The sequence below is a fragment of the Alosa pseudoharengus genome, unplaced genomic scaffold (assembly GCF_046254945.1).
Source record: "Alosa pseudoharengus isolate Yale_2024_CS ecotype anadromous, Long Island Sound unplaced genomic scaffold, YU_APseudo_1.1 YU_APseudo_1.1_scf_21, whole genome shotgun sequence".
Taxonomy (NCBI): domain Eukaryota; kingdom Metazoa; phylum Chordata; class Actinopteri; order Clupeiformes; family Clupeidae; genus Alosa; species Alosa pseudoharengus.
This window is the reverse complement of record NW_027468674.1, coordinates 830,841-848,545: the sequence shown is the minus strand read 5'-3', so window position 1 is coordinate 848,545 and position 17,705 is coordinate 830,841. Positions and strand designations below refer to the sequence as shown.

At 41.8% G+C, this 17,705-nt stretch overlaps 1 protein-coding gene across 1 annotated transcript in view; it reads left to right on the top strand.

The window, feature by feature from the left end:
- The window catches only part of LOC143137412 (serine protease 33-like), a 13,407-nt gene extending 221 nt beyond the window's left edge, over positions 1 to 13,186 (top strand). Inside the window, exons 1-6 of the mRNA XM_076297595.1 lie at positions 1 to 67; positions 3,566 to 3,586; positions 4,708 to 4,870; positions 10,176 to 10,447; positions 10,900 to 11,054; positions 12,349 to 13,186. The exon at positions 1 to 67 is cut by the window's left edge and continues 221 nt beyond it. Coding sequence (XP_076153710.1) covers positions 13 to 67; positions 3,566 to 3,586; positions 4,708 to 4,870; positions 10,176 to 10,447; positions 10,900 to 11,054; positions 12,349 to 12,624 — 942 coding nt within the window. The 5' untranslated portion in view covers positions 1 to 12 and the 3' untranslated portion in view covers positions 12,625 to 13,186. The remainder of the gene's footprint in view (positions 68 to 3,565; positions 3,587 to 4,707; positions 4,871 to 10,175; positions 10,448 to 10,899; positions 11,055 to 12,348) is intronic.
- Positions 13,187 to 17,705: the final 4,519 nt, after the last annotated feature.

Here is a 17,705-nt window from a genome sequence, read left to right as displayed (position 1 = left end):
GAGATTTAGAGCATGAGTGTGTGGAACGCTGTGTGTGTGATCGTGGTCCTACTCCTCAGAGCCCAAGGTAAGAAATGCTGTGTGTGTGTGTGTGTGTGTGTGTGTGTGTGTGTGTGTATAGTATATGATATTATGGTATTGATCTTATATATATTGACTAAGCCCTGTTGGTGAGTGGCAGTGTGGTATCATTTTTATTATAATTATATTTATTAATTATAATTATATTTATTAATTATAATTATATTTATTAATTATAATTTGTATATAGGTTTCTCATTTAATGTAATGTTTAGTGTAACCATGGTAACCATGCATATGGGCTATGATGGAAGCCGCCCTCTGTGTGTAGTGTAACCATGGTAACCATGCATATGGGCTCTGTGTGTAGTGTACCCATGGTAACCATGCATATGGGCTATGATGGAAGCCGCCCTCTGTGCAAACGTCCAGAGAGTGAGAGGACTGTTTGTTGTAACTGGACATCGCTGCTGTGTCCTGCGCTATGTTGTACCTGAAGCCTCCCCCAGTGGAGTTTGTTCAGGGTGTCTGATTGTCTTCATCCCAGGGACACAAGCATAGCCTAGGCCATCAGAAGGGTTAAGGGGTCTTGTAACATCCTTATCTCTGTTAATATTAACTGGATGGATGGATCATTGTTGTGGGGAAGTATCTTGTGATTTTCCATGTGAGTGTGTTAAGGGTATAAGAACCCACAGATGTGTGGGATTGTTACTTGACATTTAGCTTGGGTAACATTCTCCCAATATGGAGAATAAAGCTGCATCTCACACTTGAAGTTGTCTTGAAGTAATTTTGACCACAGCAGCGCACATTTCACTGTGAAGCCTTCACGGTGCCTGGGCACAGCATGCCGCATGAGCCAACTGGACATCACAGCTGTGTCCTGTGTGATGATGTGGGTCATTAAGCAGCAGCTGTGTCCTGTGTGATGATGTGGGTCATTAAGCAGCAGCTGTGTCCTGCTGTGTCCTATGTGATGATGTGGGTCATTAAGCAGCAGCTGTGTCCTGTGTGATGATGTGGGTCATTAAGCAGCAGCTGTGTCCTGTGTGATGATGTGGGTCATTAAGCAGCTGCTGTGTCCTGTGTGATGATGTGGGTCATTAAGCAGCAGCTGTGTCCTGTGTGATGATGTGGGTCATTAAGCAGCAGCTGTGTCCTGTGTGATGATGTGGGTCATTAAGCAGCAGCTGTGTCCTGCTGTGTCCTGTGTGATGATGTGGGTCATTAAGCAGCTGCTGTGTCCTGCTGTGTCCTGTGTGATGATGTGGGTCATTAAGCAGCAGCTGTGTCCTGTGTGATGATGTGGGTCATTAAGCAGCTGCTGTGTCCTGTGTGATGATGTGGGTCATTAAGCTGCTGATTAGCGGTGGTGGGAAGTCCCAAGCAGAGGGATTTTAACATCTTTCTCCGTGTAAATAATCTTGGATTCTTTGGTTGCCCAAGGACATGTTGCGTTGTGCTTTCATATTAGTGGAGTTGTTTTGAAGGACATGTTGTGTTGTGCTTTCATATTAGTGGAGTTGTTTTGAAGGCCATGTTGCTTTGTGCTTTCATATTAGTGGAGTTGTTTTGAAGGCCATGTTGCTTTGGGCTTTCATATTAGTGGAGTTGTTTTGAAGGCCATGTTGCTTTGTGCTTTCATATTAGTGGAGTTGTTTTGAAGGCCATGTTGCTTTGTGCTTTCATATTAGTGGAGTTGTTTTGAAGGCCATGTTGCGTTGTGCTTTCATATTAGTGGAGTTGTTTTGAAGGCCATGTTGCTTTGTGCTTTCATATTAGTGGAGTTGTTTTGAAGGCCATGTTGCTTTGTGCTTTCATATTAGTGGAGTTGTTTTGAAGGCCATGTTGCTTTGTGCTTTCATATTAGTGGAGTTGTTTTGAAGGCCATGTTGCGTTGTGCTTTCATATTAGTGGAGTTGTTTTGAAGGCCATGTTGCGTTGTGCTTTCATATTAGTGGAGTTGTTTTGCACTCAAATAAAACTTGACTTGAAAAGCGAAGACAAATGGCGACAGACCTGTTGAGTCCAACTGGCTGGTGTGTAGTGTACCCATGGTAACCATGCAACTGGCTGGTGTGTAGTGTACCCATGGTAACCATGCAACTGGCTGGTGTGTAGTTGTGGGCTGAAGCTGCAGACACGTCCTCGATCTGCCTCAGGGAAACTCAGATTTAATGTATAACTGACAAAGCCGCTGTATAACTGACATAGCCGCTGTATAACTGATATAACTGACATAGACGCTGTATAACTGACATAGACGCTCCTGCACATTATGCAGTTTTATAACATCAGGTTGCTTCTTATTTCTTAGAAAGATGCTGCTTCTTTTGATTTTTCTTCTTTTTAGTGCTGTAGTGGGGTTGTGTGAGAGTGTGTGTGTGTGAGAGAGTGTGTGTGTCAGATTAGACCCTGAGAGTGTGTCAGATTAGACCCTGAGAGTGTGTGTGTGTGTGTGAGAGTGTGTGTGTCAGATAAGACCCTGAGAGTGTGTGTGTGTGTGAGAGTGTGTGTGTCAGATTAGACCCTGAGAGTGTGTGTGTGTGTGAGAGTGTGTGTGTCAGATTAGACCCTGAGAGTGTGTGTGTGTGTGAGAGTGTGTGTGTCAGATTAGACCCTGAGAGAGTGTGTGTGTGTGAGAGTGTGTGTGTCAGATTAGACCCTGAGAGTGTGTGTGTGTGTGAGTGTGTGTGTGTCAGATTAGACCCTGAGAGTGTGTGTGTGTGTGAGAGTGTGTGTGTCAGATTAGACCCTGAGAGTGTGTGTGTGTGTGAGAGTGTGTGTGTCAGATTAGACCCTGAGAGTGTGTGTGTGTGTGAGAGTGTGTGTGTCAGATTATACCCTGAGAGTGTGTGTGTGTGTGAGTGTGTGTGTCAGATTAGACCCTGAGAGTGTGTGTGTGTGTGAGAGTGTGTGTGTCAGATTAGACCCTGAGAGTGTGTGTGTGTGTGAGAGTGTGTGTGTCAGATTAGACCCTGAGAGTGTGTGTGTGTGTGAGAGTGTGTGTGTGTGAGAGTGTGTGTGTCAGATTAGACCCTGAGAGTGTGGGAGAAACTGCAGATTGAGGGAGTGTTGATGATGTCATCAGAGGGCATGATTAAGCAAGATGGGGCATGTCAAACGGGCAGGACAATGTGTGTGTGTGTGCGAGAATGACATAACATGAAGTGTCTTTGTTAGAAAAGTAGAAGGGTTGATCTCATGTCCACCCTGCAATTTATCTTGACCTTACAAACACATACACACACACCAGTGTTGTTCTATGAATCAGGGGTGTGTCTGATTGAACCCACCTGTGCTGGAATTTTGTGATTCATCTTGAAGCACACCTGAGTGACAGGTGTATCTGATATCTCTGTGTGAGTGCATCTGTGTGTGTAAACATTAAAGGATGTGATGGACGTCTTGGCAAGAAGCCAAGCAGCGTTCCCTGGCCACAATACTAACCTAACTCTAGCCTACACAAATACACCCACACACACACACACACACACTGTCTTACTATCTTCCCCATGTAATCCTCTTCTCTTTTTTACAGATACTTCAGCACAATTGGATGGTGAGAGCGCATTCACTATTATAACACTGTTTACAAATAAACACACACATGACATTATACACATAAACACACACATAGATAGATAGATAGATAGATAGATACTTTATTGATCCCCAAGGGGAAATTCAAGATAATCACATAACATTATGTTTACAAATAAACACACACATGACATTATGTTTACACATAAACACATACATGACATTATACACATAAACACATACATAACATTATACACATAAACACATACATAACATTACACACATAAACACACACGTTACATTATGTTTACACATAAACACATACATAACATTATGTATACAAATAAACACATACATTGCTGTACATTATGTTTACATATAAACACACACAAAACATTATACACATAAACACATACATAACATTATGTATACAATAATGTATGTATTCATGAACACAGTACATAATGTAATTTGGTAATGAGGACTGGGTTTAGTATGATTATGAGGACTCTGGGTTTAGTATGATTTGATTATGAGGACTGGGAGGACTGAGTTTAGTGTGATTATGAGGACTGAGTTTAGTGTGCTTATGAGGACTGGGTTTAGTGTGATTATGGTGACTGGGTTTAGTGTGATTATGAGGACTGGGCTAAGTGTGCTTATGAGGACTGGGTTTAGTGTGTTTAGTGTGATTAAGAGGACTGAGTTTAGTGTGATTATGAGGACTGAGTGTGATTATGAGGGTTTAGTGTGATTATGAGGATTGGGTTTAGTGTGATTATGAGGACTGGGGTGATTATGAGGACTGGGTTTAGTGTGATTATGAGGACTGAGTTTAGTGTGATTATGAGGACTGAGTGTGATTATGAGGACTGGGTTTAGTGTGATTATGAGGACTGAGGTGATTATGAGGACTGGGTTTGGGGGGTTATGATTATGAGGACTGGGGTGATTATGAGAACTGGGTTTAGTGTGATTATGAGGACTGTGTTTAGTGTGATTATAAGGACTGGGTTTAGTGTGATTATGAGGACTGAGTGCGATTATGAGGACTGGGTTTAGTGTGATTATGAGGACTGAGTGCGATTATGAGGACTGGGTTTAGTGTGCCCACTGACGCTCCTCTCTCCCTCTGTCCAGTGTGTGGGCAGGCGACCCTCAACACGCGCATTGTGGGCGGGCAGGACGCACCAGAGGGGGCGTGGCCATGGCAGGCCAGTCTGACACGTGGCGGAAGACACTTCTGCGGAGGTGCTCTCATCAACAAGGAATGGCTTCTGACCGCCGCCCACTGCCTCAGCGAGTAAGTCTCAGCGCCACTCACTATACAACACTACGGTTAAACTATTTATCAATTTCTTTTTTTTAAAGTATATTTTTTTGGGCTTTTATGCCTTTAATGCAACAGGATAGTGGAGAGTGACAATATAACTCAATATACCCCAATATAACTCACTACACCACAATATAACTCACTACAATATAACTCACTACACCCCAATATAACTCACTACCCAATATAACTCACTACTAGGGTTAGGTATCGTTTGGGTTTTATCCGATACCGGTGCTAAATCGATACTTTTAAAACTGTGCCGGTGCCAAAACGGTGCCTGAACCGATACTTTGTTTTTAACCCTTTAGGCGCCAGGTTTTAAAAAAAACATCATTCGATTTTTACATCAAAATTTCAAAAGGCCATGGCTTGAAAGTGGTCAGAGATAAAGTCCTACTGTAAATGTGAAAATCATTGAGTATGAACAAAAGTTTATGAAAGGGGTACATTTACAGATCTAATTTGCATATTATGACGTCACTGGATGACAACCACCTCGAATTATGCACATTTCAGTAAATACTGGATGTTGAACATATATTTGAGCAGTTTTGCTTACTTTTTTGTCATTTCACCCACATAACACCTGAACAGGAAAGCAGTCACATGTAAACCAACAATAGTAAACTATTACTATTACCACAAACCTTATTCTACTATACAATAAAGTAGCCTGGTCAAATCAGTACCTATCGCGGGTGACTTTGTAGTTCTTCAGAGCCCTATCTTTACTACCCCTGCTGTCTTTACTATGTCCATTACGGACACCATCATCACCTTTACCACTGACACCTTCAGCTACGTTGGGCAGAGGGTCGACATAAGCATGGTATGCTTAGTGAACACTGTCGGAAAGACGCAAATGACACACCTCCATTCACAGACGCAGCGTGACTAGACGATCGCTCATATTCTCCAAAAGGCAGATATTCTCCTTCAGAATCAGACTAGGTAAATAACAGACCCAAGACTTCATCACATGTTAACTTTTTCTTCAACATTTGGTGTATTTCTGCTTCAATTTGTGCAAAACTATGGCCTGCATTGCTTCCGTGTTATGGAGGAAATGCACGTCTTCTTATGTGTTTCTCGTGTGTAATCGCGTGTAATACCACGTCCATTACGGACACTATCATCACTATTACCACTGGCACCTACAGCTATGTTGGGCAGAGGGTAGAAATAAGCATTGTATGCTTAGTGAACACTGTCGGAAAGACGCAAATGACGCACCTCCATTCACAGACGCTCCGTGACTATCACTGCCAATAGACGATCGATCATATCCTCCAAAATGCAGATTTTATCCTTTAGAATCAGAATAGATGAATAAAAGACCCGAGACTTCATCACACGTGAATTTTTTTTTCAACATTTGGTGTATTTCTGCTTCAATTTGTGCAAAACTATGGCCCGCATCGCTTCCGCGTCGCTTCCGCATCGCTTCCGCATCGCTCCCGCGTCGCTTCCGCGTCGCTCCCGCGTCGCTTCCGCGTCGCTCCCGCGTCGCTCCCGCGTCGCTCCCGCGTCGCTTCCGCGTCGCTTCCGCGTTATGGAGGAAATGCACGTCTTCTTCGTGTGTTTCTCGCGTGTGTTTCACATGCTTCCTGAAAACTTTGAAAAAAAAGGTTGAGCTTGAATCGAAGCTCTGGGTGTCTGCCAACTAGTGGTCAAGAGTACAAATGAGATTTTACACTGTACTCGCGTCTATCGTCTGTTTTAATCAGTGACGTTGTTTGTCGCAATTTTGCGACTTTGGCGGGTAAAGGGTTAAAATGTTTTAAATTAAAATGGTCTAAAGCATGACTTGCTTTTTTTTTATTGATAAGACAAATTTGAACATGAAATTGAACTGTTATATTCAATTTACTATCAATATCTCATTGCTCCTACGAATAATACATTTAAATGTTTTAACAGCTTGCCATGCATGCACACACAATGGTGAGCTCTGCTTTCAAGTTTACCCAGTGTAGGCGGTTTGCCATAATGCATGTTAAAACCGCTTGCCATAGAACTGCCAGGTCATGGACATAACGGCATTTGCAAGCAAGCTAATCTAACAGGGACTCTACTTTCCAGTTAATTCAGTGTGTTCCCAAATGCTTCAAGAAATGTTATGTCTTAACCCATAACACACAATAGTTTTGAACATGTTAGGCTACATGTCGGTGTTGAAGTGTTTAGATTCCCAGAGCTAGCCTAGTAGGCATTTTAACAGCAACTACTAACACCAGTCAGCTGAGTTTAATTAGCGATAACGTACAGAGATAGTTTCGTAGACTCTTTTACAGCTCAGTGACATCAGGTATGTAACCTACATATTTATGTTTTTGCCAGCTAACTTTTAACATGATCTTCATATTCATTGTGATGCTATTTGGGCCTCATGCACATGAAAGATTAATATCATGCCATTATGTTGTTTAGAACACACCGTGAAATAAAGTTCTCACCTTACAACTTTGCTGATAACATTTCAAATAAATGCCAGTTAGCGCATTAGCAAGGATATTGTGTAACTTATAGGCTACTTTTGATGTTGTTTCATAGCCTTTTGCTTGTGTGTAGTTAGGCCCACTTCTAGATTTTGACAGAAGCTCGCGATATCACGCAAGCTGTCAAACACTGTCCACTCGCCTATGTGGTGCACCCCTCTGGTTTATACATCCAGTGTTTATGCTAGCTAACTGTATCTGGATGTGTTGCTATCAGAGCAAGACGTTAGAGATGGCGCATGACATGCAGTGATGCCTCGTATATATATATATATATTTTTTTTTTAAATAATAAAAAAAAAAATGCTATTTAAGCACCGAAATGAGGCACCGAAATCCACGTTGTTATTCGATCCAGTTACTACCGTTTGCGTCGGCACCGGTGCCATATTAGAACCAACCCTAGTCGTAAGCACCGGTGCCATATTAGAACCAACCCTAGTCGTAAGCACCGGTGCCATATTAGAACCAACCCTAGCCGTAAGCACCGGTGCCATTTTAGAACCGTGTTCTATCCCATCTCCCTTGTCATCCCCCCAACACACACACCAAGACCCCTGGCAGTTGGGTTAGCCCCAACACACACACCAAGACCACACACACCAAGACCCCTGGCAGTTGGGTTAGCCCCAACACACACACCAAGACCCCTGGCAGTTGGGTTAGCCCCAACACACACACCAAGACCCCTGGCAGTTGGGTTAGCCCCTTGAGCCGTGGATCTGCCCAAGGTTTCTTCCTTAGTAAGGGAGCTTTTCCTTGCCCCTGTTGCTCTTGGGTGCTCCTTGTTGGTGCCCCCCCAATCCCAATCCTCCCCCACCTTTCTTATGCAGCCCTTGCCACTTAATCTACTAAACCCCTCTTCTACTGCACAAATAGGCTGACACCAGACATAATTTCATTGCATTTCTTACACCCAGTAACTATATGCATGTGACAATAAACTTCCTTGTATCCTTGTATCATTGTTTCGTTGCCCAACCCTACTCACTACACCCTAATATTACTCACTACACCCTAATATAACTCACTACACCAATATAACTCACTACACCAATATAGCTCACTACACCCCAATATAACTCACTACACCAACATAACTCACTACACCCCAATATAACTCACTACACCAATATAGCTCACTAAACCCCAATATAACTCACTACACCAACATAACTCACTACACCCCAATGTTGCTCACTAAACCCCAATATAACTCAGTACAATATAACTCACTACACCCCAATATAACTCACTACACCAATATAACTCACTACACCAATATAGCTCACTACACCTTAATATAACTCACTACACCCCAATATAACTCAGTACACCACAACATCACTCACTACACCACAATATAGCTCAGTACAATATAACTCACTACACCACAATATAACTCACTACACCCCAACATCACTCACTACACCCCAACATCACTCACTACACCCCAATATAACTCAGTACAATATAACTCACTACACCCCAATATAACTCACTACACCACAACATAACTCACTACAATATAACTCACTACACCCCAATATAACTCACTACACCACAACATAATTCACTACAACATAACTCACTACACCCCAATATAACTCACTGCACCCCAACATCACTCACTACACCCCAACATCACTCACTACACCCCAATATAACTCAGTACAATATAACTCACTACACCACAATATAACTCACTACACCACAATATAACTCACTACAACATAACTCACTACACCCCAATATAACTCACTACACCACAATATAACTCACTACACCACAACATAACTCACTACAACATAACTCACTACAATATAACTCACTACACCCCAATATAACTCACTACACCACAACATAACTCACTACAATATAACTCACTACACCCCAATATAACTCACTACACCACAACATAACTCACTACAACATAACTCACTACACCCCAATATAACTCACTGCACCCCAACATCACTCACTACACCCCAACATCACTCACTACACCCCAATATAACTCAGTACAATATAACTCACTACACCACAATATAACTCACTACAACATAACTCACTACACCCCAGTATAACTCACTACACCCCAATATAACTCACTACACCACAACATAACTCACTACAACATAACTCACTACAATATAACTCACTACACCCCAATATAACTCACTACACCCCAATATAACTCACTACACCACAACATAACTCACTACAATATAACTCACTACACCCCAATATAACTCACTACACCACAACATAACTCACTACAATATAACTCACTACACCCCAATATAACTCACTACACCACAACATAACTCACTACAACATAACTCACTACAATATAACTCACTACACCCCAATATAACTCACTACACCACAACATAACTCACTACAACATAACTCATTACAATATAACTCACTACACCCCAATATAACTCACTACACCACAACATAACTCACTACAACATAACTCATTACAATATAACTCACTACACCCCAATATAACTCACTACACCCCAATATAACTCACTACACCACAACATAACTCACTACAATATAACTCACTACACCCCAATATAACTCACTACACCACAACATAACTCACTACAACATAACTCATTACAATATAACTCACTACACCCCAATATAACTCACTACACCACAACATAACTCACTACAATATAACTCACTACACCACATTATAACTCACTACACCCCATAATAACTCAATAATGTGTGTGTGTGTTTCGTTGTCTCTATAGCAACAGCGCCACGTCAGGTCTGCAGGTGATCCTGGGGATGCATAACCAATCGACTTCGAGCTCCGATGTGGTGGTGCGAGGCGTAGCGGAGGTGATCCTCCACCCGAACTACAACCACACCACCAGCACCAACGACATTGCGCTGCTCCGGCTGGCCTCCTCCGTCACCTTCTCCACCCGCGTTCGCCCCGCATGCCTGGCCGCCCAGAACAGCTCCGTCAGCGTCGGATCCCGGACCTGGGTCGCAGGGTGGGGCAGCATCAAGATGGGAGGTGAGCACACACACACACACACACACCTGGGTCGCAGGGTGGGGCAGCATCAGGATGGGAGGTGAGCACACACACACACAAACATGCACACACACTTACTTATACACTTACCACACACACTCTACATACATACACACACACACACACACTCTACATACATACACACACTCTACATACATACACACACACACACACACTCTACATACATACACACACACACACTCTACATACATACACACACACACACTCTACATACACACACACACACACACACACACCGCATCATAGCTATACACTTCACTGTCCTCTCTGATGGTTTAATTCACCTGCAAACACATTGGACATTATTTGTTGTTGTGAAACAATATTTGAAGTGTCATGTGCTTTTATTCTAAAATGTGTGTGTGTGTGTGTGTGTGTGTGTGTGTGTGTGTGTGTGTGTGTGTGTCCAGAGCCACTGCCCGCTCCAGGAACCCTGCAGGAGGTGGAGGTTCCCGTGGTGTCCAATGCTGACTGCAAGACGGCCTATAAGGGCTACCAGATCATCATCAACAACGACATGATCTGCGCTGGATACCTGGGACAGGGAGGGAAGGACGCCTGCCAGGTAACAACACACACACTCACTCTACACACACTCACACACTCACTCTACACACACTCTACACACACACACTCATACACTCTACACACACACACTCACACACTCTACACACACACACTCACACACTCTTCACACACTCTACACACACACACTCATACACTCTACACACACACTCATACACTCTACACACACACACTCACACACTCTACACACACTCATACACTCTACACACACACTCATACACACACACTCATACACTCTACACACACTCACACACTCTACACACACACACACACACTCTACACATACACACTCATACACTCTACACACACTCTACACACTGGCTGTGTCTCAAACCGCATACTTCCGTCAGTACACTGCTAGTGTGCACTGAGCACTTATTTCTGTAGTGCCTACTTTTCGATGGTTAGTACTGTCCCAAAAGGAACACTTATGATAAAACACTTACCGGAAGTGACATTCATTGGCGCCCATTTAGTGAGAGTAGTGTCTATTTATCCACACTGAACTTTTTGACTGTTATTAGAGCATCAACCTGGTACTTTTTTGTTTTTGCGTTATTTGCGTTATCTGCACTATATACTTAAACTAAGAACTTGAAGTGTGCAAGTAGGCGGTTTGAGACACAGCCACACACTCATACACTCTACACACACACACACACACTCACTCTACACACACACACTCATACACTCTATACACACACACACACTCTACACACACACACTCATACACTCTACACACACACTCATACACTCTACACACACACACACACTCATACACTCTACACACACACTCATACACTCTACACACACTCTACACACACACACTCTACACACACTCATACACTCTACACACACTCATACACTCTACACACACACACTCACACACTCTACACACATTCACACACTCTACACACACACACTCATACACTCTACACACACTCACACACTCTACACACACACTTATACACTATACACACACTCACACACACACTCATACACTCTACACACACTCATACACTCTACACACACACTCATACACTCTACACACACACTCACACACTCTACACACACTCATACACTCTACACACACACTCATACACACACACTCATACACTCATACACTCTACACACACTCATACACTCTACACACACACACTCATACACTCTACACACCCTCATACACTCTGCAAACACACTCTACACATGACCACTGGGACAGGGTGTGTGTGTGTGTTCTAACGTGTGTGTGTGTGTGTGTGTGTGTGTTTCAGGGCGACTCAGGCGGTGCTATGGTCATTAAGCAGGGTTCCGTGTGGGTGGGGCTTGGGGTGGTCAGCTTCGGCATCGGCTGTGCGGAGGCACAGTACCCTGGCGTGTACGTGCGCGTGTCTCAGTACCAGACCTGGATCAACTCCCACATCGCCACCGACCAGCCCGGATACGTCCAGATGACCAGCATCGCTGTCCAGACCAACGCCGGCTCCAGCCTGGCCACGCCCCTCCTACACACACTGCCCCTCCTACTCACTCTCCCACTCCTCCACTGATTGGACAGGGCATCTCTCCCCAAGCCACGCCCCCCATAATGGGCGGAGCTTCTCTACTCAGGCCACTCCTCCAAATGAAGGATAGATAGATAGATAGATAGATAGATAGATAGAGATAGTTACAGGAAGGAAGCAACAGAGAGGATTAAAAGCATCTTCTTCCTGAAATGTAAACACAGGAAACATAAATGAAGACGTATGTTTATGCATGTGTATGAAGTAAGTTCTGGGGAATATGGAATTCTGGGTAATGTAGTCTCTCAGAACAGAGGCAGTCATGTTTACACAATGTTTAGTCTCTGATATTTTATTTAAATATTTTTATATCAACTGTTGATGCTAATTTATTTACTTGTATGTTTTATTTGGGAAAGTCTGTATTTCATGAAAATCCTTATGTGTGACACAGAATGTAGGATGTAGAATGTAAAGTCCTTTACAGGGAAACTGAAGACAATGAATGTATCTGTACCCGACTAGTAAACAAATTCACCCTGTGAACCTGAAGAGAATGAATGTATGAATTGTGTATATTAAAGTCCCTACTGGGCTTTCTCTTCCACATCTGTCTCTTGAGTTGTGGTTTTGGGTTCTTATTGTCTATTTACAGATTTCAAAATCAATGACTTGTCTGCTAATAGTGGTTTCAGCTGAAAAATGTACTCCCTTTCACTATAATCTTTAAAGGGTGTTTTCTCAAAATTTCGTACACTGTGGAGGACAAATATCCATGTCAGTAACACCTAAATAAATTATTCATAACATATTTCTTCCTATCTATATCTTGTGTTTGATTAGGGAGGAGTTATGTTGATATATTTTCAATAGCCTGATATTTTCTACATTTTATACCAAAACATCTGACTCTAAATAGTATTGTGTAATGTATGGGATAATAGAGAAACATAACCACATTGTATTGTCTCAACATAATGAAACTAGAAAATGCAATTCCAGGGAATTACCATGTAAATGCAAAAAAAGCTGCTGTGTATGACATTAAATTACTTACAGTATGATTATTCAGATTACATAGACGTGTCCAGTATTCTTGAAAACCACTTACTTGATTAGATGTTTAGAGTATATGACAGTCTGTAAAAATAAATTGTTAATTCAATATTGATCAACATTCTTTGTTTTAATACAGCAGAATGATACTCAGAATACACTAATGAACACTAAACAACCAATGTAGCAATGCTAAGCTTGAAGTAAAAAAAAAATCACAGTTGTGTGTGTATATATATACAGAACTTGATAATGCCAATCATATTATCCTAATACAGATCTATTTATCAGGATGGAACATTCTGATATTAAACATCTTGATAACCAACTACACTATATCTCACAGCTTAGTTCTGTTATCCACATTTTCTCTACAGATTACAATGTAGGCCTACTTTAGGATGTAGCCTACAACAACTGGGAAGCTTTAATTTATAGGCCAGAATAATGCAGAAATGAGTATCCTAGGCCAAGTAAACATACTCTGTAGCTATGTTGACAGCACAAACGTTATACCTCAACTTCTCTAGTGTGTTTTAACAATACTTTGGTCATAATATGGTCCGTTTCCAAACAGTAAGGTTTTCATCAGGTCCCTTTCCACAGGTTATCAAGAGCCAGATAGTATAACGCTAGTTAAAATGCTACTGGTTAGTGAGCAAATGTAATGTTAATGTCAGTGCTCAGCTGGGAGAGACGTTAGGTTTAAATGTCATTAGCTAACATAATCGAAACCTACAGCTAACCGGTCAATTTAAAGTGACGACTTATTAACGTTGATTAGGTGGGTTTCATAACTTTTCTTACATAATAAATATCAACGGATAAGTGCTAACGTTAACTATTCCCCTAACGTTAGAACTAGCCTACCGAGTTTGGCTACTTGTGACCTATCATTTCATACATAGCCTATAGAATGCTACATAACATAATGTTTGACGACATAAATGAGTCAAATACCAAAAATCGGACCACTTACCTTGTCTGTAGTTAGAGAAATGTGCCTCTGGAGCAAGTAAAGTATCACGGCAGGCCAAAACGTTCAGAAGATTCACAGCTCCAGTGATAGAAAGATTGCAGCGGACCAGTTGTTGATTGCTTTCAGGTGCAGGTCACGTCATAATGCTAAAAGTTGCCGCCACGGCGGTCAATGTTAAGTCTATGGGATTTTACTGCTCTTTTATTGTAAATCTCAAAAAGTATAAAGTTCACAAATATGAAAAATACATTCTACGATTGTCCGTTACAAGAGCTTTGTAGGAGTCTTTGAATGAGGTCAAACGGTTCAGCGGTTTCAGTCGCATTAAACGTTGAATTTGGTCGGAAGAAGAATAATAAGAAGAACAGCGATAATAGTCCATTGCATTTACATGCAATGCAATAATGCATTTTTAATCTGGCTTCATTCAATTTTTAGATTGTGTGTTTTGTAATATGCAAATTATGGTACATTTTATGAATGTGTGTTTTGTAATATGCAAATTATGGTACATTTTATGAATAAATGGCTAATTTGCATATATAAACATAAAATCTCAAAAACTTGTAATTCATTTTTTCTTTGGTTTAATGTCACTAATCAACTGGAGACGTTTCATAGTGATAACTATTAATTGAAAAATGTCCCCTATTCTACTCAATTTACTTAAAGTTTCTTTTTTTTTGGCCTTTAATCTCGAAAAAATATATGTTCCACTCCATCTACGGCGGTAGACTTTTAGCATATGATTCAGGAGGGCATTGGAACCAATAAAAACGGAGACATTTCTGTTGCAAATTATTGTCTTTTTGGACTAGATTGACTGTCCTATTGTTGCCCCTGTCAAGGTTGCCATGGTCGTGGACACCTCAACAGGCACAGGCAAGGAGGCATCGGGCGGGGTGGGCGGTTAGCTGGTTGGTTGTCACCGGGGTGCAGATCTAGAGTTCAGTAGGGTGACAGCGGCAGGAAAGAAGCTTCCTCTGAACCTGCTGGTTCGGGTGCGGAGAGACCTGTAACGCCTCCCGGAGGGGAGTGGGGTGAACAGTCTGGCCTCGATGGAGGGAAGTGAGGAAACGGTGATGCGTTGGGCGGGTTTCACCAGCCTCTGCAGTGCTTTCCGGTCGTGGGCAGAGCAGTTGCCATACCAAACTGTGACGCAGTTGGTGAGGATGCTCTCGATGGTGCAGCGGTAGAAGTTCACCAGGTTTTTTCTATATATTTATTATTGTATTTATCTTTTTAATATAGTGTTTTTACCCCATAGTGTTGACTCAGAGCACCGCACAAGAATTCCAATGTGTCTGAACTTCTGGTTTGTGCACAAATGGCAAATAAAGAACCTTGACCTTAATCTGAGGAGACAGGTGGACTTACTTAAGTCTCCTCAGAAAGAAGAGACGCTGATATTGGGTTATTTGGCATCTTACAATTGACCAGTACATACATACAAACATACATTATATGTGAAACGTATGTCCTCGCGGTATTTGATAAGGGATGTCATTGGTAGGCTGACGTTATTAAGAAGGGGTTTCTGCTCTTGTTTACGTAAAAGTTTTAGGCTCAATAAGGATAAGCTACTCTGCATGTTAGGTTACATTTACCAAAAGCGCACATTTTTTAAATAATTGATCGCAGTTTGGGTATCATTAATTAATATTCAAAATCCTACACAGGTGTGGCCTCAGGTGGTATTAAAGAGAAACTTGTGGGTTGATTTCAAAACGGAAATTATACTTCATCTTGTCTGTACAAACAGGGCCTGAAGTTAACTTTTTTGGCCACCAGCCACTGTGGCAGGTGAATTTTGAAATCCACCTGCCACAGTGTTTTTTTACCAGCCAAAATTATTTTGTGCCCAAAATAAAGGTGAACGACTCAGAAAATGCATAAGAATGGTTCTTGAACTTGTACAGAATACACATTACAGTATTCAAGTAAAAGTAAAAAAGTACTTTGTTAATAAATTACTCAAGTAGGCCTAACAAGTTACTTTTTTGTAGGCCTACATTTTTATATTTTTGATGGACCTTTAAAGGGATACAAAAGTATCCTTTATGCCTATTTGCTTTTCTCCTCCTCTGTAGGCTAATCATATAGTCAAACATATTTTAAAAGCCCAATTCAAATATATATTTTATTTAATATACTTTGTCATAGCCAGAATAAACATTACGTGGCTATGGATTGAAAAGCAGTCTTCCAATACATTGCAGCTGATTCTTCTGCTTTGCATTGCTAGAAGTCTGGTTATAACTTCACCATACAGACAATGTAACCTAAAAACAATGGCTATATTATGGGTAGACCTATATTTAGGCTATAATCCACTCGGGTAGAGCGACAGAGCAGGCTATCTGTTTTCTCAGCCGACCGTCTCATGTCATGTCCTGCAACATTGAGGCTACATAAATGAATGCTAGGCTTTTTCTAACTTGTATGCTCGATTTCCAGTGCATTTGCTTTGCTTGTAAATTAAGTTGTAGGCCTACTTTCCTTGTCCAATGTGATTGTTGAACGATGTTGGCCAGAAATTAATATACGGTATGTGGAAGTTTCCGTGTCATGCCATACCTCTAGTCTCGTTGGCACTCTGGCAGCCTCACCAGAAGATGCAGCAACTGGCAGGACGTCATTGCGTTAACTGAGTTGTTAGCTATAACGTTATAGAACATCTACTTCTGTGTAGTAGGCTACATAGGCCAGCCATCACTATTATAATCGCGGGGAAACGTAGCAATGCTTTCTGAAGCCCTGTTTCTTTTCTCCCACGCCGTTGTGTACCGGGGGAGAGGTGCTCTTTTCTCCCTTGAGATACTTTCTCCAATAATAAACTTGTTCTCGTAACGAAAGGCAATTGAAAATGTAGCGGAGTAAAGAGTACATTTCCTACAGCAATCCCGACAGTGCATCTCCTTGCTCAGTGTTGTGTTGTCTTATTGGCTACCCGCCAACGTGGCAGGTAGATTGACAGTTTCACCCGCCAATCACAAAAGTTACCCGCATTTGGCGTGTGGGCGGGTGCCAATTTCATGCCCTGTGTACAAACTAATATGTTTTACAAAACCTACGGACAGTAATTCAGAAG